The 23,876-nt window shown below is 39.0% G+C and overlaps 1 protein-coding gene across 1 annotated transcript in view; it reads left to right on the top strand.

The window, feature by feature from the left end:
• The first annotated feature begins 1,364 nt into the window (after positions 1-1,364).
• Positions 1,365-23,876, top strand: part of RAB3C (RAB3C, member RAS oncogene family) — a 129,429-nt gene continuing 106,917 nt past the window's right edge. The window contains exons 1-2 of the mRNA XM_056514410.1: positions 1,365-1,504; positions 11,165-11,392. Of these exons, the coding sequence (XP_056370385.1) occupies positions 1,481-1,504; positions 11,165-11,392 (252 nt within the window). The 5' untranslated portion in view covers positions 1,365-1,480. The remainder of the gene's footprint in view (positions 1,505-11,164; positions 11,393-23,876) is intronic.

Here is a 23,876-nt window from a genome sequence, read left to right as displayed (position 1 = left end):
AAATGAAATTTAAAAACTGCAGTTAGAATGAAATTTCTTCTGACATACACTTTAATCCATATTCATGTCTCTATGACACAATTTATTCATGCCCCAGGTCCTATGGGCACTTCACTTCATGCAACGTATACCATGTATGTTAAGTGGATAACCAAAAGGGCAAATTGCTGTTTCCACTCTGCCTCAGCCACCACTGCTTCCTTCCCCTGCCCTTTCCTCAGCCTGGAATGCGTCCAGCTCTCAAACCTTGGGCAGACATCCCCAGAGTTACCCATGGCTCATCTTCACCCTTTCATTAGAGCAGAACTTGCTGAATCTTAAATCTGGCTCCAACACACTATATACATTTTTCTACCCTCTACGGACCCGTCCATTTTGGCCCAAGGTAAATATGGACCCTTCATTAGAGGATGGGGTTATGCAAAAAGCAGTGAGATAGGTATTTAAAGCGTGTCCTTGGATGATTAAGCACTACCTCATAATGACATCAGGACGGACATCAAAACCGGCTGCCACCATCCAGAAGCGATGTCCCCATGTCCCGGCGGGGCTGTTTGTCAGCGACCGGGCAAAAGCCAAGCGCGGCTGGAGCAAGCAGGACAGCGGGATGCGAGGAGGAGACAGCCCAGGGACTGTCAGTGTGCCCAGCAGGGACCCTGGCCAGCACTCCTCAGCATGAAAGGCGCTCGGGCTCGGGCCACAGCGCGGGCTGTGGGCCTCGGGGCGCGGCCGTGAGAAGGCACCGGCCCGAATGCGGGAGCGGGATAGCGGGGCAGGAGCGCGATAAAAAGACTGGAGCGGGATAACGGGGCAGGAAAGAGCGGAGCGGTATAACGGGCCAAGAAAGGAGCGGGATAACGGGAGCGGGATAACGGGGCGGGAGCGGCCGCGCGGCCCGGAGCCTGCCGGCGCGCCTTCCCCCTGCCCGCAGACGGCGCTGTGCAGCGCCGCGCCCGGACCCGGGAGAGGTCACTCCGCTCCGCTCCGCTCCGCTCCGCTCCGCCGAGCGGCTCCCGCAGCCCCCGGCCGCCGCTGCTCCTCCTGGCTGCGGGCGGGCCGGGAGGGCAGCACATTCCCCGAGCCGGCGGTGCCTGCTCGCCCGCCCCATCTCCGCTTTCCGCCTCAGCACGGGCACGGCGCGCCCACTCCCGGCCCCGCCGCCCTCCGCGGCCCCGAGACGGGATCGCGGAGCTCCGCGCCCGCCGCGCTGCCCGCTCCGGCCCCGCCCGCTGGCGGCCTGGCGCTGAGCACCCCGGGAGCTGTAGTCCTTTGTCCCAGAGACAGGGCGAGGAACCCGGGCAGCCGGACTACGACTCCCGGGACGGCACGGGAGAGAGGGTGGGGCGGGCCGGGGGCGGAGCGGGGACAGCTCCGGTGCTGATCTCGGCGCGGGTTTGCCGGCAGAGCCCGGGCGGGCGGCGGCGGCTGTCGGCGTGCGGGAGCGAGCGGCAGCGGGCGGGCGGCGGGGCCGCGCCCAGATATGAGGCACGAAGCGCCCATGCAGGTCGGTGGCCGGGCCGGAGCCGAGCGAGGGGTGCGGCGGGCGCGGTGCAGCCGCGAGCCGGGACGGGGCAGGAGCCCCTCCGGCCGGGCCGCCGGGCCCGCTCTGCTGCTGCGGGCTGAGGGTGAGGACACCCCTGGCGTGGCCCGGCGTGTGCGAGGGGTCGTGTCCCCGGGAGGGAGAGCCCCTCGAGGGGCAGCGGGTGGGTTTCCTGTCACTCTCGGGCACATCGAGCGGTGCTGTTGCCATCGTGCCCCTCAAGGGCCGGTCGCAGCTCTCCTGGGAGTGACTGGCTGTCAGGTGCGGGCGGTGGGCTCCTGCCGAGGCGGCAGGACGTTGGCACGATGCCGCCAGCTGTGCAGTCATGGAGCATTGTCCGCCCACAGCGGGGAGAGGTGGCTCCTGGCTGCGGCTGGGGCTAGCAAAGAGGGGCCTGCTTTTAGCGGTTTTTATACATGGAAAGATGTAATATTCCTTAGCTCTGGATCAGCAGGTGCTAGACAGATACAAGTTGCATTATGCAGAGTTTTTTCGCAGTTTCTCTGTTGTTAACTCAAAGCAGTCTTTTGCTGGTGAACTGTATTAAATTATTAATTGTGGCCTGTTTTGTAATCCCACACAGGAGCTCTGGAGCCCCCATACTGTACATTTGAATATGACTCTTTTTCAGTAGAGAAGTGGATTGGTAACAATCATTTTATGATCGAGTACAAAGAGCACTTTTGCAGTCTGCTGTGATTTAAGTTATGAGCTGCGGCCCTGTTAGCTAATGCTTTTCATGCTGAATATCTACTCTGGCAGTAATAAAATTTCAGGCTAAGGGTAGATCTGCAACCTTTTTGCTGGCTACATGCATGTGTCAGAAATGTTCATGTGGTATTTTCCAATTATACACATTTCTTGATCTACTGAAGACATGTTTAGTATATATTGGCTTTGGAGAGCTTTTCATTAAAGGTAATTTTGTTAGTAAAGGGTGCCAATTGTAGATTGGTTGCTACTGTATTTGACATTTTTGACAGGTTGTTGAATTCTCCAAAGTTTTTAAATAGTTGTGGAAACAAAATGGTAGTACAACATCAAAACAGAATCTAAAGAAAAGAGAGTTCAGATTTAGAAAAAATAAATAGAAATTTTACGCATCAATCAGAGAACAGCTCCTTGTTTTTTTTTGAGATTGTCAGAACTGGAATTATTGTTGAACGTAATTGAGTAAAAGTCGGCAGAAGTGCATCCTCAGAATAAAGAGAGACAGCAGAAAGCTGTAAACCCCCAATAAAATCCATTTTTTCAAAATTGCTGACATGGTCAAACAGTGGCTATTTTTAAGCATATCACATTCAAAATTATGATCATATGCGTCTGGATTTTTCCAAAATGTGAAAATGCAGTCTGGCACACAGAGCTTGATTTTTCAATTGTGGTTTCTGTAGCTTTTTTGGGTTTTTTTCTTCTACTTATATTATTCCCAGCATACCCATATATTATTCCTATTACTGATTCCAGTAAAACAATTTTCTGTTGTGGATTCTTCTGCAGAATACTTTTTTCCCACCACATTAGGTTTATATGGTTGAACCTTGTTCAAACAGAGTTTAGATTGGCTGAGCTAATTGCTAGATTTATTTTTTTTCAGCTATGTGATTTCCTATTGCATGAAATGAATGTAGTTGCTTTGTACACAACAATTTGCAGCAGTCTGTTAAAGAACTACCATCTCTGAATTGTAGAGCAGGAGAAAGAGTGATCAAATGTATGTCTTTTGATCACATCAAAACAACTCAGAGTGTAAGCATAACTTTTTACATTTGCAAGCAAAAATTTAAAAGAAAACAAAAATGTTAAAATAGCAGGATGAAAAAAGGCCCTGAGCACTGTCGCCATCTTTCTGTGTTTGTGAGTTCTTTGTTTCAATCTCAAGTTCAGGTAATTTCTCTGAAGACAGGAAGGGCCAACAATTACCAGAGAAATGGTCCTTCCAGGAAAGACTTGTCTAGTGAAAAAGTTTGCTGCTGTCATCTGCTGTATCTGGATCACAGTTTATGGCTATTTTTTATTTCTTTAGCCATGCTGTGAAAGAACAGATATGTCTTAGGAATGCTTTTGGCCATAGAGGAGTTTTTAGTTTTAAAGCAATGAACTTTCTTTTTTATGAAACATTTAATTTCTTATGGTTTTTGCGTATTCTTTTTAGAGTTGGTCTGAATTACTTGAGATATCTATGTATCTTTCTCAGTAATGTCCCTAAGGATTTCACGATGCTTTCAAAAGTGCAGGTTCAGTGGGAAATTTTCAGAGATTCATGCACCAATTCACTCTAGTGAATTCTAGTTTCATTCCTTGTCTGATTGTAGCATGCACGTCTTCCACATACCTGCACTTTGGCAAAATACAAAAAGAGCTGTAGTTTGGATAACCTGTTTTTAGTGTTTATTAGAGCATATGGACATTAATGGTGGCAGATTGTAGAAAACACTAAATTTCTAGAGACACCCTCTTGCATTTGCCAGGGCATCAGATCAATTCAAAGGTGGCTGAGGGAAGAAAAAATTAGGAAGATAATGTGTAAATTATCTCCTTGCCAAGGAAAGAACTAAAAAAGATTTTCCTTAGTTTTTTATATCCTGTTGTCACTGGCAATAGGTACATCTAGACAAGGCATGTTTATACCTGGCACATCCAGACACAATGGAGAACAGCAATAGCAAGCCAAAATGCTGCTTACAGGTATTTAAGAAGTTATTAAAAAATTATAAAATGATTATATAAAATTATAAAATGATAAAAAGGGCCAATCAAAGCTATTAGATAGAGGAGTTTGCATGACAATTCAGCTCCTATCGCTCAGCAAAAGTATTAGATATGTCAGTGTTAGTTCATAGTAGAAGTACTGGAGTGCTAGAGTCTGCCAAGGCAGCAAGTCCATAGAGAAACTTACATATACCTTTTAATTAATTGGTCTAGCTGCATCTGGAGTCTGTAGTCCTCCTTCTGTCACTCCCCCTTTTGGAAGTGTACCCTGGAAGCTTGTTCCCTTACTGGTTAGATACTTACTAACCTCCAGCTCAGAGGTACTCAGGGGCTAGTTTATACTATTGATAAGCAACCAGTGTCTGCTGGTTACATCAGTCAAAATAGTTCTTATTGCATCACGACCAGGTTACTATCCAGAGAAACAAGCTCATGTTTTGTTTACTGTGTTTTTGTTTGGTCTGGTTTGATTTGGTTTTTATTTCTGCCATGAGATAAGTTCTTTCTTCTAATCTTCCTGTTAACCTTTCTGAGTGTTCTCCCATTTGAATTTGGCATTCATAAACACACTTGATCAGAATTGTCACTAATACTGTCTCACCAGTGCCCTAGACAGTAGCATTAGTATTTCACTTAGTCTCTTAGCCTGATTCAGCTTCTCTGGCAGACAAAACTTTCCTAGTCTCATGACCCTGAGTGCTGCACTAAATAGAGTAAATGGCAGAAGGCTTTAGCCATCTCATTTTCATTCTTTTATATTCCTTGGTAAATATAAATTTATTTATTCTTGAGTACCTAGGCTGACGCAGCTTTTATTTTTCTTTTCATAGCTGCACTATTTTGGAGGTCTCCTAACATCCTGTGTTATACTAACTTAGGATTGTATCTCTGGTTTTGCCACTACTTGATGAAGGGTTTTTTTACATGCTACCTAGAGTGGTAATTAGAAATATGCTTCCTAAGCTATCCTTTTCATAGATAAAGTAAATTAAAGAAAGAGAAATGAAGGATATTTCGGTAGCTCACCACAAGAATCCTAAGAGCCTTGCCATAATTGTTTTTTATTCACGTTCTAGTGCCCTGAGCAGCTCCTGGCAGTGTTGCCATATTCATGTTAGTTTTGCTGATATAAAGCAAGCAGAGCATCTCTGAAGTGTTTTAGCCTAACATCTCAGTGTCTTCTTGGCATTCCCCAACTTCACCTTTCAGTGTTCTGCTTAAAAAAAACCTGTTTTTAACCTCGTTTCTTTTTGTGTACAATTACATATATACATGATTCTGACCTCATAATACCTTGAAGCAGATAAGCTTTTCCTGATGCTGCCAAGTACATTAGTTTACAAGCTGTGCTCTGCAGATGGCTGGCAATCAGTAAATTCCAAATAAGTGGCCAGCGCATTGTCTACTGAACCCTGTTAATTCTTATTAATTGGTTAAAAATAAATGATAAAGATTTGTGAGGATTGGCTGTGATCTACATCTGTGGATATCAATGTATTTGTTGAGAACACGCCAAAAATACAAAAGAGTAAGCAGCTTCCCCAAGATACAGAAAAGAAGAAAACAAAATTCATAGGATGCTTCTGAAAGAGTTAAGATTAAAATCCAATCCCTAGATTAGTCTGATATTTCACCTCAAAAGTAGTTAATTTCTTGGTGACTAGGTTGTTTGTCACAGTGTTTTTTATGAGGATTTAGTAACACTTTAACTACTCTGATGATGTATGTTGATCTACACCTGAAAGACAACTATGTGCAGTGAGTGTCACTCGCACATCCTCCATATAGTTTGGTAAGTTACAGTCATTGAATTTTTCCACTGTATTCTGTTGTTTCAATATCCATTGATTATGTTTGATGAATTACATTTTACAAAAGACAGAAAGACCACCTCGAAAAAGGCTGTATATGCAGGAAGCTTTATTTTTACTAAAATACCAACTAAAGTCAGCTGCCCTATAGAAAGAAATAGAAGTATATATATTTCTAGCCTGTATATAGGAAAGAACCATTTATTTTTCCCTTCAACTATGCATGTATAAACACTATGTATGATTGACTCTAGTCTGACCAAAGTGATCTATTAAAAGGACCTCAGTAACCCCACTTTCTGGGGCAGGCTGTAACAGCACGAGGACTAGAGTGTTGCACTTTGCAACAACTTAAAGTTCACTAACCAGTCTCTATCTATCCTCACTGTACATAGAAGCAAGACATTTTCTCTGGACTTACTGTTCATCTTTTCCTTTAAGACATGACTGTTATTAGAGTTTTTAAAAGAAAACAACACATCTGCTAAAGGCATGAAGGAATGAATCTCAGTGTTTTCAATGTCAGATTTTCTTGCCTTTTGCACAAGGGGCAAATCATCCTACACTAAAAATGCAGAGTGGAGTGCATATATAAGGGCAAGGGAGGTCACAGCATCCTTCACTGCTGAAGAAAGCTGTTCAAATTGATTCTGTCAAAGAATGAACCCTGCTAAGGCATAAGGAGGCACATAGCCAAATGTTTTGTTATGATAATGAAGGTGGCAGGTAAACAAATTTTCTGATATTTGTTCTCAACCGTGCTTTATTTTCACCTCTTGTTTTGGGATCAAGGAAACAGCTAAACATGAGACTTGGAAAGCACCTGAGTCTGAACAGAAAACTCTGCTAAATGATTAAACTTGCCTATGCTCTTAAATAATCCATGTGTGAGGAGTTTAGAGATGTGCTGTAAGCAGGGAAGCATACAACGCTATCCTTTATTCGTCCTTGTACCTTATTCAAGCTGGCAACATAACTCCTCCTGGCTTTGATAAGGAGCAAGCATGTGAGATCTCCTGTCTATAGGTCTTCTGTTCATTGTCTTGAGCTTAGCCTTCCCAGTTGACTTTCAAGTCTGTCCTAAGTGCTCTAGGAAGTGGCTTGAAACTGCTTTTGGTGCTAATGAAAATAAACCTGTGCAATTTCACTAAATAATGACGACGTTGTACTGAAAACTCAGCATGTTTTGTTGAAAGTGATGCTCATTTAATATATCCATTTAACCTTCGAGAGAAGAAGTTGTCAAAATAAAGGTATGCATTTTACTTTATTGGAAACAGAATATCATAGCATTAGTGAGATTTATTTGTTTCTCATCCATGTACATAGTGTTTAATTACAGATGGGAACACAGCATTCCTAGGGATTGCTTCCAGCATAATTTCCAAACCATTTTATTCTTCATATTTTACAAATGCCTCCAATAGGGTCAGGAGTGAACTGACATATTATTACCTTGGAAAGTGGATTACAGTGCATTCCATACTTATTTTTAAGTCAGCAGGTTATATTTAAGAAACAGAAGCACTACAGGCGTATTCAAAAAGTTCAAGAGGACCAAGCATCTATATTTCCCTTACAGTCAGCAGAAATACAGATATTCCTTTAAGGTGCCATTTTTATTATGAACATAATGTGGATTGTGCTTAGAAGTATTTGTCTGTTTGCTTACTACGGAAGGAGTAAATTTGGGAAGTAATGGCAAGGTCTTAGCAACTGCATGGAGTTTGATGTTTCTTTACACTAGTGCAGGCTCATTTGGGTTTTGGCAGGAGAAAGGATCACTATCAGTAGTCCAGGGAGACGGGCTCACTAGGCTAAAGTTTGTCTCTCCAAAGAGTTTAAATTATTACCTCGCTAATCCTCTTGGAGAAATCAGTTCTTTCCTATGCCTTTCCTATGCCTTTTGCGTCCTGTAGACATACCCCTGTCCCCGAAATAAGAATAGATTCAATTCTGTGTTCAACATCCTGTAATTCTGCCTATGATGCTGCAAGTAAAAAAATAAGTTTATGGCACAGTGAAGGTGTTGTTTTTTAAATTTTTTTCCCCCAGAAATGTTTAGGAAACTGCTGCATGAGTAATGCATATAACCTCAGTAATTTTGAGGAGCACTGAAATTCTGTGGGTAAAAAAACTATCCACAGGAAGCACATTATTACTCAGGAAGGCTACACAATGTACATGGTCTAGCAGGACTATTATTAGAATCCAGGTCTCCTGATTTCTCTGCTCACTGAATCATACCATTTCTGAAATGTTAGGCACTAAAGTACATGGGCATGATTTGGAAGCTTCATAGGACTCAGGGAAGCAAATGGATGAAAGCTTAAACCTCTTTTTGTAAATCTTAAGCTGTTGAAGAAGCAATGTGAAAGGCTTCCTAGGAGATAAAATCAGGAAAGAATATGATATTCCTCCTTGCTGCAAGGAGTAACTTCTGCTTTCAGCTGCAGCACAACAGAGGGGAGCCAGAAGGGCTGTCGAACAGGCTGCTGTAGCAACACACAGTGGTCACACATCTAGCACCCATAGCCACTGCAGTCTTTGGTCTGAGAGACATCTTTGACCTCTTGTTGCAAACGCTACACACCATCAGCATGCCCTGTGTTATACTGCTTTATAGCAACTTGTGAGTAGACTCGTTTAATCAATATTTGATTTCCTTTTTCTTGTGTTCTAAGCAAAATATCCCCAAATAGTTATACAATATGGGACAGTAATGAAAGTTTCTCTCCTTTCTATAGAAATAATAAAGCTGAAAGATTAGTAATGTATATGATTGACAATATTCAGGTTTTTATTCTACCTGTGGAAAAAGTGAATAAATATTAAGGGCAATGCTAACACTCAGGTTAGTAGTTTGTAGGTATCCAATACTGCATTTAATGAAGAAGGTAATTCTGAAATCGAATTCTGAAATAAAATATTCCCTGCTGTGTAATTTATGAAAAATAAATCTGAATTTTCTATTAAAAACTTGCTACTTTCTATGTCTTTTACAGAACTTTTTGTCTCCACTCCTGTATGCCTCTTCAGTAGCCCAGAGAAGCTGGTATAATGTTTTTAATGCTACAAGATAGCAGAATTATCTAAAACAATTATACAGTAACTAAAATTTTGGTGAGAGTGTGGGTTAGTGCACAGCTGTCACCTGGTTCCAGTTGTCCTTTCTGGTTGTCCAGATGTGTTCTGAGATGCCTAAAGTAGAAAGCTTTTACATGAGCTGCTTTTTTGTAAGCCTTTATGTTAGGTTATTGTGTCTGTCTGTCTCAAATCAGCATGCAAAAGTGTTGTTCTTGGAATAATCGTATTCAAAAAATTCCACAGATTCACAAAATATTGAAAATTTTTCTTAAAAACTCATCTGAAATACTCTAAGTTTTTTATTTTTGCCATTTGCTTTTGAGCAACCTAGGAAGAACTTTGGTCAGGTTTTCACACAAATCTCTGCAGTTTTCATGAAAGCCTAAGGTGTACTTTATAAATGGAATCCATGATCTTTGAAGTGCCTAGGGCAAGATAAGTTTCTCTTTAACTGTATTCAGTAATCTGTACTTATTCAGGTGTTTTATATGGATTAAAAACTGTATTTTAAGGACTCAAATTTCCAAATGTTGATGTCATCCAGCAGGACCTTGACACAGTTGGGAGATGAGCCACTGCAAACCTCAGCAAGGCCAAGTGCAGGTCCTGCACCTGTGCTGGGGCCATCCCAGACACACCCACAGGCTGGGCACAGAAGTGATTGAGAGCAGCCCTGTGGGGAAGGACTTGGGGGTGGTGGCTGATGGAAAACTCACCATGAGCCAGCAGCGAGTGCTCCCAGCCCAGAAAGCCAAGGGAATCCTGGCTGCATCCAAAGCAGCATTGGCCAGCAGATTGAGGGAGGGGATTGTGCTGCTCTGCTCTGCTGAGATCCCACCTGGAGCACTGCATCCAGCTCTGGAGTCCCTAGCACGATGACAAGGAGTTGTTAGAGCAAGTCCAGAGGAGGGCCAGGAGCTTGTTAGGAGGACTGGAGCACCTCCCCTATGAGGGCAGGCTGAGCAAGGTGGGGCTGGTCAGCCTGGAGAAAAGAAAATTTTGTGGGGACCTCATAGACAGCTTCCAGTACCTGAGGGGGTCTACAGGGAAACTGGAGAGGAATTCTCTGACAGGAGCTGGAGTAACAGGGCAAGGAGAAATGGGCACACACTGAAAGTGGGAGATTTAGATTAGGTATTATGAAAAAATATTTACTGTGAGGTTGGTGAGATATTGGCTCAGGTTGCCCAGAGAGGTTGTGGATGCCCCAGCCCAGGTGGTGTTCAAAGCCAATTTAGATAAGGCCTTGAGCAATCTGGTCTAGTGGGAGGTGTCCCTGGCAGCAGGATTGGGACTAGATGATCTTAAACAACCCTTCCAAATCATACTATCTAACTGCCGCTTATGGTGATGATGTTGCATTAATATTGCAAATTCAAAAAACTATAGAATATACTAGTAATGAAAAAAATCAAGAATTTATTTCACAGGTGTATATACTCACTATTTAATGGTATGAGAACTAAAAGCTGATGCAGGAAAAATGCTTTGAGTAAGTTTATAGGCAGGGCAAAAATAACAACGTATTTGCAGTAAAATAAATTATTTGAGAATTTTAATAGATGTAAAACTTACTATGCTTCTGTTTGGAAATACACCTACTGTGTCAAAATGAAGCATTGATCTCTTTTTTGTCTCTTATGCTAATGAAGTGTTGTTTCCTTTTCACCATCTATTCATCACATTTTCTGAAAACAAGCATTTTTAGAGATATACTCAAGCACTGTCCTGGATTTTTAGAATTTTTTTTTCTTTTGGTACCAGTCACCAGTCATTTTTACATCCTCTATTGCTACCAGAACTACTACTAGGTATAAGAATCACAAAAAAATATTAGGTCTCTGTGTGTTTCTTGAAATTTGCATTGAAGCATACACATTACTAATCTTTCAAGAAGATATCCTTCTTCAGCATCATTGATACCTGCTATGGAAAACTTCAATAAAATCTAAATGTTTCCATTTTTTATGATAAAAGAGACAATAAGATATTTCTTTTTTATTTTTAATTACAGATGGCATCCGTTCAAGATTCCAGATATGGCCAGAAAGATACATCTGACCAGAACTTTGATTACATGTTCAAACTGCTCATTATCGGCAACAGCAGTGTTGGGAAAACCTCCTTTTTGTTCCGATATGCTGATGATTCCTTTACATCCGCATTTGTAAGCACGGTTGGGATCGATTTCAAAGTAAAAACAGTTTTCAGAAATGAAAAAAGAATTAAGCTACAGATTTGGGTAAGCTAAAAAATAATTCTGTGAATTAAGCGAATTGTAGTAGTTTTGATAGCATTTACACAGCTGCAGGTTTGCATTGAGTGTAATAACCCTTATATATTTACAGAGAGAGCATAGGAATTAAATAGCAATTAATTATTTCTTGCATAATTTTTCTGTCTTGAATATTAGAGTGCAAACAGTATTTTTAAGGTATTGAAGTACAGTTCTTTATCATTAATTAAATTACTTTCAGAAATAAAACAGGTTGATACATATTATTATCTGTGCTATAATATTACCTGAGCTATAAACTTCTGTGCAATATGAAGACTATTGAAAGTGATACATATTATATCAAAGTACCTTGAAATACCAGTTTTAGGATCTGGTGTCTTCCCTTAAAAAATTATGAATTCATGTATGAGCTACACTTGTGGATACATAACAGAAGGCGTAATTTTTTTGCTCCGTCACCCTAACCACCTGAAACATCTTCCATCTTCTGCTGAGGAAGGAAACTTGTGCAAAGAGTGTTACCCAGGCTTACAAACTCCCCCATTCCTTGCCTATACCTTAGAGACAGTAGAAAGATGCCCACTGGAGAAAAATGGGATGCCAGGTAATAGGTTTCCTTTTCCACAAGCTCTCATCAAAAATAAATTACAGCCAAAAGTTATTCCATAGCATCATAAAACATCCTGAGTTGGGAGGGACCGCACTCCTGGCCCTACACAGAAGCAGCAATCCTCCATTGTGCTTGACAGTCCTGTCAAAAACTTACTGAATTTTGGCAGAGTTGGTGCTGTGACCACTTCCCTGTTCCAACACCCAACCATCCTCTGCATGAAAAACCTTTTCCAAATACTCAACCTAAAGCTCCCGTGACACAGCTTCATGCCCTTCCCTTGGGCCCTGTCACCAGTCATAGAGAGCAGAGACCAGTGCCTGCCCCTCCTCGTCCCCTCCCAAGGAAGGTGTAACTGCAGTGAGGTGTCCCCTCAGCGTCCTCTTCTCCAGGCTGCACAGACCAGATGATCTCAGCTCCTCATACAGCTTCCCCTCAAGGCCTCTTACCACCCTTGCATCCCTTCTTTGGATGCTTTCTATTACCTTTGTGTTGTTTTTCTATTAAGGTGCTCAAAACCACACACAGGACTTGAGGTGAAGCTGCCCAGTACATGATGCTTTGGAGTGGCTACCTAGAGCAGACAAGCAGATGCTAGACAAGGTTAGGACAGTAAAAGTGGGTATATTTATTAAGGGCCTTCAGAAGGTACAGCTTGGGCAGTCAGAAACCTCTGAGAGGCTACACCCAGGATGGATGATGGTCATGAGTTTTTCAGACTGATATAAGTTTGTTCCATTTACATGCCAGGGTTTAATCCTCCAATTACAGCTTCAGGTAATTAAGTCATATACCCCCAGTTTGCTCCCTGCCCTCAACTCACTTTTGATTATACTTTTGGGGCCTGGTACAGTAAGGTGTCTTTGAGCTTCCAGCCTGGGGAAATTGTTTTGTCTGACCAAAATCTGAAGACAGTAGCTAATGCTCTATATAGAGTTTTAGAGTTATGCACTAAAGCAGTACAGAGTTTGAAAAATAGAAAAGCTAAAATCCTAAGGCAGCATTTCCCCAAAGCCACAATTCCTCTAGGCTGAGAATGCAGAGCAGAGCAGGACAATCCCTTCCCTTGCCCAGCTGTGCCTGGAACACCCCAGGACATGGTTGGATTTAGGACAGATTCACCGATGCTTACATCCCCTAATTCTTGGGTGATAGGGCGATAGTAAAAGGAGAGGCAGGAATTGCAAGACCTTTAGTAATGTGGAGATAAAGCTTCAGATATTCCTGGTGTACTTGAGGGCTTTGAGCAGTGTTTCCTTTGTGAGACACTTGTAAGGGCCTTAAACCCCAGATTTTCTTTTTTATTTTTTCTCATGAATGCAAATGATTTGAAATGTGTTTAATGATGGGCAGCCATTAAATTTCATAAAATCTTGGTCCAGTTCATCTAACATGATTTAAACAGCAGATAAATTGAATATTTTCTTAATACAGTATAATGGAGAACTTCCCAGGGTTTGCTAGACTCTATCTCATTAGCCTTCAGCCCTTGGTATCTCAAATAATGTGTTGTTATACATATATTAAATAAATAAATAAATATCGCATCAATAACATGCTGATTTCATTTAGCAGTTAAATGTTGGAGATCACATTGATATAACCTTATTAGTTTTTTTTGATGTAGAAATAAAATTGTGTTAATATTAATGTTTTTACACAGTTCTTCCTTTAATCACCAATCATTTTTAACGATTAACATTGCTGCTTTTGCTAGGAAAGACATGAAGAATAATATCTACTGTAATTTACAAGGTCGTCATGTGATTAGTTTGACACCAGTATATTTTTCACCTTTCCATGCCACAAATACATGCTTTGCTCAAAGCTGTCCAATGATCTAAATGCATTCAGGTCTATATCTGGTGTAGATAGGATGTAGCAGCTGTATTCTTCTCAGTTCTTGCAAAATGTATTTTGTTGCTCTTTGCATGGCATTAGCATCAGAGTCCAAACAGGCTCTGACAGTTCTTGCCTGAAAAAACTTACAGCCAGAATGGTTGAAACAAGCCCAAGAGCTCTTCCTTAGGGAAGAGGAAACAGAGGCTCAGGGCATAGAAGAGACCTTCCTGCTTCGTGAGGAGTCATGTGCCAAGATGTAGGGTTAGAGACAAGACTTCAGATCACATTTTCATAGGAGAGGGTTTTATCCCATCCAGCACTGCATCTTTATTTGTGTTGGTGATTCTTTCTTTTTGTTGTTTTTTGTTTGGGCTTTTTTCACTAAATTTCTAATGCCAGTTCTTAAAAGGCCTTATCATTGCCAACTTAACTCAAATTGCAATGGCTCACTTATAGCTGCCTGTGCTTCTTAGATGGAGTGTTCTGTGTTGGAGCATTGTGTTGCACTTAAGCTTGCTAGTAAATCTTTTTATTGTTGCACCTCTGGGACCTTCAATGAAATCAGTAAGGGATCTCAGAAAGCTGAAAAAATCTGAAATAGGGCACTATTACCCTGTCTCCTAAATTATATCCAGAGCAGAATTGTTGTTAATAGGCATTGTCTATATGGCTAACTTTTATCTATATTATATTATACTTTGTTATTATTATTGGATATGCAAATAACTTTCTAAAATGAATAGTGCTCTTGCAATATCCATTTTCATTTCATGTATTAATTTATTCATTTATGAAAGACAATTAATGTTAGATAGAATATGAAATCAAATTAATCATAGCGGGTGTGGTTTGATGTTAAATCTGAGTAGAAACATGGGGTTATAAGACTTGCATGAAATTATAACACTTCTCTCAAAATCAGTGGCAAAGTACTTGGTGGCATGTGATAGCTGATGTTCAGCCTATATGAAATAAAATATTATTGAAAATCTCACAGTTTTGTAAACTCAGAAGAATGGAAATGCAACTTTAAAATGTGTTTTAAATAACAAAATCAGAACTGAATTACTTTGCCATGCACTTAAGTGAAGAAATACATGGAATTATGCTGCTCTGCTATTCCTGTTTGACAATAAAATGCAAAAATTGTAAATAGTAATGCTGTTAAGTCACTGAAATTCCCTATCTAGATACACAATCAACCCAATCCAATTTTTCCTGTTATGATATTCTTCTAGGTTAATGTTCCTGTTTAATAATGTTTTCAACAAGATATATTGTGTTCAAATTTAGCCTGTTGGTGCTTATAGATTCTGTCAGAATAAGGTTCTCATATGCATACCAGGGAAGGTTACAGGTTTGTTTGAAGTCAGGATGGGCACTCAAGAAAGCAGAGTCATTATTTAATAATAAAACTCACAGTGTATTTTCACAGATGAACTGTGAAGGGTTATCAGATTGAGGTAGGCGCTGTTTACATACTGAGATGCCCTAAAATTCTTTTCTTTCTTTGAGGTTTTTCTTGCTTGGAGGCAATAGTGTCCTATTCTTGAACTGTCTTCTTCCATTTTTTGAGTCAGGGAGGATGGGTCTCCATCTAGTCCTTTCTGTAATATCATTTTCAAAAGGTCAGAAAGAGCCTGCTGGGAGCACTGTAACGTTTGCTTCTTTTCCTTCTGAGCCAAGCATCTTCTTTCCACTACTGGAATTGAAAGAAGTTCAGAGGTCAAGTTCTAAATTGATTAGAGGTCGCACATTACCTTGTCATAGGACCACCATCTGTCTCTGAAATTTTGTTTCACAGCACATTATAAGTGTGAAAATCTGCTATGGACATTAGAAAGACAGAATATTAACATGTCTCTTACCTTTTAGAGGACAGGAATCCAAAAAATATTGTGCTTTACATAAAAAGGTATTGATTCCTCCATTGAAACAGTAAAAAAATTTTGTGAAGAAAAGTTGTCTGCATGCAGCACATACAGACACAGGATAAAAGTCCATTAGGGCTTTAGGATGTTTTACAGTGAAAAATAATAAAAAGTAATATATTTTTCCTCTATTTGGTTTTAATTAGTAATTTTAAAGGAACAAGCTGAAACTAGGCGGCTATAATGTTTTCTCACTTTCAAATTTACACTGAATTTTTAAAAAATGATTTCCCAATATTAATTCAGACAAAATGCATTATAACTAAAATAATTAACAGCTCAAAGGTGTGTAAATCAGAAAATAAAAATAAGAACCTTTTAAATCTATCTGTGGCTGTGGTGCTATAAATCCTTGCATTACTTTTGTGAACTGTCAATGATAAAGTACAAATAGCAGCCTGCAAAAGTTTATGGACAAATTATATGCTTCTTTGGACAATAGAATTTGTTAGCTAACATGTCAAAATAAACCCCAGAATAGAGAGGAAAAAAATAAGGAAAAATAAAGTCCAGAAACTGGTTCTTAGAAGAAAGCATAACATTTGCAAAGACAGGTCAATGTATTTAACTGACAATTTATCCATACCTCCATACCATGTCTATACCTGGCTCATTTTTTATATTTACTTGATCAGAAATCTCAGTGATTTCAAACTGATTTCAGTACAAATTTTGTCTGAGGTATTAAGTATCAAGTTTTCCCTCTGTGATCTGTTTATTGCGCAGAAGAGTTATAACTTCATTCATTCAGCCATATCTGATTGTAGCAATTTGGTGCAAATATCAAATGAGAACACTGCACTGCCTTTTGCTGCTTAGATGGCCTTTCCCTAGGAGTAGCCATAGACTTCCAGGACTAGATTTCTATAATCATAGAAATATATCCTCCTAGAAAAGACAGGATAAGAGCTGCTTGTGTCAGCATATCCTTCTCAGAAGTGTCTGTGACAATTTCATTTGATACCCAAAATGTTGCTTCCTTCACATCAACAGCTTCTATAAATCATCATAGGGCTTGGGGACTAAGTGAGGACTATGTTTCACAAGCTGACAGAGAAAATGCAATGTCATCATTCAATAACTAAAACTATTGTAACTGTTAAAAGAAAATCTATTAATATTAGGCACTTGATTTTTCTCTACAAACTTCCTAACAGTCCTTTAGCAATAAATAGAATTCAGATTAAAAAAAAAAAAAAAAAAAGCATGTGTGTGTGTGTGAGAGTGTGTGTGTGTGTATGGTGGAAGGGTCTGTAGGAGTACCAATATGCATGAGAATGCCTGGCTATTGAAGTCTTTGAGGGGTATCCTGCAGTAACTTAAAAGTGTGGAGGTAGTGCGGTATTGCAGAAACATCCTGAAACACTGACTGGGACTATAAGAATCAGTTCAAGAATGACTAAATACATTGTTTCAGTAGAAAGACAGTGAAAGGTGAAGCAATAAAAGTGGAGGCAGGAGTAGCAGGCGGAGAAAGAGGATAACAAATATAACAAGTATTTCATTGCAGAATTTTCAGGTCCTGACTTTATCGCATCTGTCTCATCTGGGTGTTTTTAATTAATTTAAATATGAATTATTCCACTGCAAACTATATTTCATTATTCTTTTCTCAGCTGCTGGTGGCAATGTATAGCTGGTACTTTGAATATACAATATTTTTAGATGAGGATAGTAAATCTTCCTCATCTCAGCATGAAAATCAAATGTGTATACTGTAATACATCAAAGTGATTTGAAGAGAGTAATGTAGAGTCATAGAACATGCTGCCATCAGGATCATCAAGTCCGACTCCTGGCCCTGCACAGAACACTGCGAGTGTTACATACACCATGTGCCTGAGAGCATTGTCCTAATAGTGGTGTGACACTTACATGGGGACACCACTCTGGTGCTGGAATTTGAGATTTCTCTGGATTCAGCTGTATTAGTAAATGAAACATTCTAAGATCTCCTTTGGCACTGGTATTCAGCTGGTATGGAATAGTTTTTGTCCATATGTTTAAACTCTTTCAGTCTCTGAAAGAGAATGGGCATCAAATCCAGATTTTGTGTTGGGAATGGTTTCTCTCTTCGCTAAGTCCTGGACTCTGCCCAGGAACTGTTAGTGCTTGCAAGCCTGGGTCAAAACTGTGTGGCAAAACATGCTGACAGTTTCACAGCATAGACAGATTTGATAGCCTTGAAATACTTCTTGTCACAACTTAATTTGCTGTTACAGACATGTCCTGAAAGGGCAGCAGCTCCAGGCAGACATGGGTGGGGCTTACCTGTCCACTGTGATAAGCAATGCAATATGTTCACAAATGTTTGTCGCTTAGAAGGCCCTAAAAAAGCCATTGCTGAGAAAATATGGTTAATGAGGAATGTAGTTTTGACAGATAGAATACAATCTCTTTCTGGATTTTTGCTGTTAGCTGAAACAAGGGGAATTTCTGGGAAGCTTTTGTTTCATTTTAAGATGCCCTTCAATAGGGGTTATCCAGCTGTAGTTGGATATGGTTTGCCTGGACTATTTAATTTCTCCTTGTTTGCTTATTTCTACACAATATAAATCATTGAGGAGCCTGAAAGTCTTGAGGTAAGATCCTATTTTTGTACTGCAATAGTATTTCATATGATGCTTCTTACATATTCATCGAGAGAACTTCCAATTATGTGCAAGTCATATTTGGTGGGCTTATTTCTTGGAAATAATAGTGAAATTTATTAATCATTATTTTTGCTTAATTGTTTTTTACCCCTATTTTTCATAGCATCTGGAGTTGTCAACAACAAATATTGAAAATTTGTACAGTCAAAAGAAAGCCTATTATCGTACAGAGAGAACTATTGTAGTCAGATCTATCAGAGAACCACCAGGAGTTTTTAATCTCTGTATAGCTTTAAGGGAATCTTAGTTCATTTCAGAAGTTGATTATTTCTGAATTTAGGGATTGTTAGTGCTCTCTTTACCTTGTCCTGTTTATTCTGTATTCTTTTTCCTGTATTGTTTTACTGTTTATACTAAAGTTGCACCCCTGGATCCAATTCAGCTGCAATGTGCCATCATCTTAGATAAGTAGCCTAGAAAGAAATTGTTGAAAAGTTCACTTTCAGCCATTCAAGTGGTAATGAACAGTAGGAAGGGGAGATACTGCTTGCCTAAAAGGAGACAAGACAGTTTGTCTTTTCTCTAAACTTTAGTACATACTGATAATTTAAATAATCTATATAATGTATGAAAATAGAAATAACTAGTATAGCTTACATGTTAAGAGCATCAGAGCAGAAGGAAATATAAGCAGAGTCTGGAAAGATAATATGTGTTCTGCTATTTGAAGTTTGGCTGCCATTGCTCATACTATGAAGCAGGATGTGAGAGAAAGCACCAAGAATTTGAGTGAAAATTGGACTAAGAATTTATGAATTAGGGCACCATAAATGGTGTGAAAAATGAGAACATATGATGATTAGTATTTCTTTGCACACTACAAAACACTAGAAAATCACACTACAAAAGTGCTAAAAGATGTGATACTGCAGTCCTTTGAAAATCCAGAACTGTACTCATTAAATTTTTTTTTGCAAGAAATGCTGCCTTGGAAAGTATTGAATTTGTAAAAACATAGATGCATTCATTATAAATAATACCCATCTTGTAAAACTAACTTGTATGGAACCAGGGTTCAATCTTCAGTACCAAAGACCTTGGCAATATAAAAGGTATGTCCAGACTTCAGTGCAAAGAGCACATGCTGTACACTTTGTGAGGTGTTTGGCCATGTTGGCCAGTGATAGTACTTTTAAAAATTCATATGCTATTTATTTAAAATGTAGCACTGGCTGTTCAAATATTTATGAGATATTGCAATTTTATTGCTATTAAGAAGTGCCTGTCTTGAGAGTTTTAAACACTGTCTTTAAACCCAACCCAAAAAAAAGGATGGTAACTGTAAGTTCAGCATCCTGTCTACACAGCCCTGTGTCCTGCTGCATGCTTGCATGCTGATGCTGCATGGTTCCTCTAAAGCACACTCTAAAGTGTTTGCAAATTCCTGGCCTCAAATAGTTTGGAGAGGAAATGTTAGGTAAATGTCTGTTCTGCAACTGCAACCAGCATTAAATTCCTGTATTTCTCAATATTCCAACAGTTTTTTGAAAGCCTTCTGTAGAGCCTTGGGTCAAGGATTTCCCTCTTTTACAAAGTCCTGTTCTTTACAGAACCCTCCAATGTTAACTTCACATTGCTGGACTTTAAATATTTTTTGACAAAGACTCCTGTTATTAGCAAAATGGTATATCTGTATTCAAAGGCATTTATTATTTGGAAAGAAAAGGTGTCATTCAGCATAATTGAGATTCCAAATAAGGCTTATCTCACTGTTTAAGTTAAAGCTTATGGGGGAATTCTTTAAAAGAAGCTTACCTAGTGTAGGATCCATTCCAGAATAATTTTATATAGTGTGTCTTAGGCAATTTTCTTCACTGGACTCCAGGGAAACACATCCTGCCATGTTTTAGGCCAACAAATCACCAAACTGCCACACTTCAAGTAAATGCAGCTCCCCCTAATCTGTAACCAGACTGCTTTTTGGTATAATATTTTTTCAACTGCCTTTGCCTTCCAGATAATGATCTGTGAGTCACCAACTTGTGACTGTCAGGAAGCATAAATCAGTGGAAGAACTGTCATGACCCAGCACTTGCACACATGAAAATATCATATAAATGTTATATAAGTTATATAAATTATATATATATATTGCCTCCCTAAAAGCTGGCAATGAGAAAAGGCAAGAGAAGATAGAAGAGTATTTTATAGATGTGTATCTGAATATCAAAATTTTTGTTTATTTTAGTTTAGTTTAGTTTTGTTTTGTTTTTTCAAGACAGGAGTCAGGGTGGGAAAGAAATAATGAAAGGAATGATTTTGCTGGGACAGGGATCTGGATCAAGAACAGTTACATTGGACTAAATTAAAAAAAAAATAAATTTAATTTTACAAGCTCAACAGTATTCAGAGAAGTCTGACAGTATACTTTAAATTTGTCAATATAACTTATACTTACCAAATTATCATTTTAATAAGCAAAACTAAGCCTATTTCTAAAATGAAATTAATGTTGACAGCACTCCTAAAAGTGAAATCAACTGTGCTCTGAGTCCCATGAGCCATTTTAGAAGCAAATTATTAACATATATACAGCTGCAGTGAATCTACAAAGAAAAAAAAAAAAAAAGAAAAGAAGCCCATACATGCTCTTTGCTGAATTTTAATAAGATTCATGTTGTAGATTAGAGCAAAATGTTGCACTCTTGCTGTGCAGTTGTTGCTTTGAAATCACAGGACCAGAGCCTTGGACAGGAGCCATAATGTAAATACCATGAAAATGGGAGTGTAGAGATAGTATTTAAAGCTCACTTTTGCCCTCTCCTGCTGCTCAGTGCAAGCTGTTTCCCTATGCTACGTTAGAACATCTTGAAGTTGTTCTGAAATCATTCTGCGGTGAAAGGAGCACAAGTGACTGAGGGAGGATATGGGAGTCACACTAAATGAATTCATTTTTATTTAGTGCTAGTCAATTTGCATTTTGTTCAAAAAGTAAGCTTAGGTGCATTTTGTAAGAGCACAGAGCCATCAGGGTCTCTGTCAAATGAGGATGTTTGTAGCAGCTTACATATATAATGGGAAATGAATGCAGATTTTACATGTGAAATTATGCTATCAAGCAAAACAGCATCTCTGGAGAATTTAGCTCTGTATTCACATTGCTATTTCTTGGTCAGATAATAGAAAGCAGTTAGTATATCAGCTGCAATTTTTTTTTTCTATTAGAGAAACTGCTTTTTCCACTTTTCTTTCTTTTTAGTGTAGTTGAAGGCTAATCTCCTTCAATCTTTCCTGAATAAACGTATTGTTCTTTTCTAATCATCTTGTTATTTTATGGTTTAACCCAGATTGTTTTATTACTCACTCTTTATAAACAAACTCTTTCCCCAGTTTTTACCTGTTATGACTTTATTTATCCATTAATTGTAGTTTGAGAAATACAGAGAATTCTGCCCCAATGAATTCAGTCAGTAACTAAGATGGAAGTTGTCAATGGTGTAATTTGCTGACTTGTTTACTCTAAAATTAGTATGCTATCTATCTATCTATCTATCTATCTATCTATCTATCTATCTATCTATCTATCTATCTATCTACCATGGTAGCTATATATAGGGAGAGAGAGAGAGAGAAGGTTCTTACTTTTCTGGTCATCAGGTTATTATTTATGTGTATTCATAAAAAGGAAAAGGGATTTGGGTCTGCCACAGGAAATCAATTTTTCTCTTGTGACAGCAAAAATGATACTCAGTGGGCACTTTTTCCCCATATAGATTAGTTATTATTGACTTTGGTTTATTTTATTTGGGAATAAAGCCCACTCAGCAAAAAATGAATATGAAGTAAACTCTCATAGATGTTTCTGATTTTTTTTTTATAGATAGTTTGATTTGTGATGCTGACTACCAAGGCCTACATTTGTTCATCTTAGTGAAGCATTCCAGAATGAGCTGAGCTAAATCAAACACCTGAATATTTAATGTCTCAGAATTCTATATTCACCTAAAATGATGGCATGTACTTTCTGCAATGTCCTGAAATCTTTTGGGACTGCTTATTTCTCACTTCTTCTCCAAAAGTTATTAAAATTCTAGCCATCTTACAAGACTTCTAACCAGCCATTAATACAATTTACTTCAAGTGCAATTTCTTTGGAGAATTATGTGATTAGAGTTTCTAGATTTTAGTGGGTATGATCACACATGATATAGCATCACATATGCAAACCATGAACTAAAAAGGTAGGAGCTGAAATGTGAGAGAATCTTAGCTGGCTAAGTGTAAATGTAAGATTCTTAATCTGTATGAGCAAAAGAAATCAAGGTAATTTCCTGGAGGGCTCTGGCTTCAGCACTGGAAAGAAGAGTGGATGAGGAACTAATGACAAGCTTCTTTTGAAAGGAGAGGACATCAGACGTAAAATGCATTGTGTAAAGGTTTTAGAGCTCGAATAGTTAGTAAACTTCATACATAGTAGGTATATTCAAATTATAAATGATTATAAATGATGGGAAGTTGGAACGTGTTACCAGTGTAGTACATCATACATTAAAAAACCCCTACTAGCTTTCAAGTTTCAGAGACTAGAATTGGAATTTAATTTAACAATATCAAATTGGACACTTCGGGAACAAGAATAAGAAAGTACTTTTTAAGGTATAAGTTAGTTAATGACTACTGGGTATATGAGAAATCAAAGGGATTCCTTGTAACCATCCAAGGGAACACAGTTAATACGGCTTTTGCTTGTGCCTGGTGAAGTATTTCCAGATGAAATAGGACTATTTCATTATCTATTGCACTGAAGATACTTCATATGGAGAAAGAAGTTCAAACTGATAGCAGGTAAAGAAAAAATCCTATTGTACTACATAGAGGAACTAAACGAAATAGAAGGAGACAAATAATATAAGTTTTTAACTCCAGGAAACAAAGGCAAGACTTTAGTTTTTTATAAAGCTTGTGATTTGGTTTGGTTTGCTTTGGTTTGCTTTGCTTTGCGTTTGTTCCACAAACACACTTAATTTTGTCCATGTATGCACAAATGCACAAATCTCCACTGCGAAACAATTTAGACAAGAGAAAAATGTATAAGCAAGCCCATCACTTGTTATGTCAATGTGCTAAAGAAACCTGTAACAAGTGAACAGGATACACACTGATCATCTGTATAAGAGACAGAATCAAATTTGACTTAAAGAGCTTCTTTGGATTTGGGCTGACTAGTGGCACTTGGACCTTTCTGAATGCTCACAATTGCTACTTCCCCAATTGTATGATTGTATGATACTTCTATTATGATGGTGGTCTTGTATAGTGTACCTAAAGGATTCAGGTATTTGCCTTTTTTCTCTTTGTTTCTTGAGACAACAACTTTTTTTTCTCCTCTTATTTAGAAGCAGAAGTGATCCATAGGAAGTCAGTTTGGTCTTTGTACATGATGTGTTTGGTAGACAAAGAAGCTCACTAAACAGCTGCTGAGTGTAAACATGTCTTTTGCCATGATGCAG

The sequence above is a fragment of the Oenanthe melanoleuca genome, chromosome Z (assembly GCF_029582105.1).
Source record: "Oenanthe melanoleuca isolate GR-GAL-2019-014 chromosome Z, OMel1.0, whole genome shotgun sequence".
Taxonomy (NCBI): Eukaryota; Metazoa; Chordata; class Aves; order Passeriformes; family Muscicapidae; genus Oenanthe; species Oenanthe melanoleuca.
This window is presented reverse-complemented; position numbering and strand designations above follow the sequence as displayed.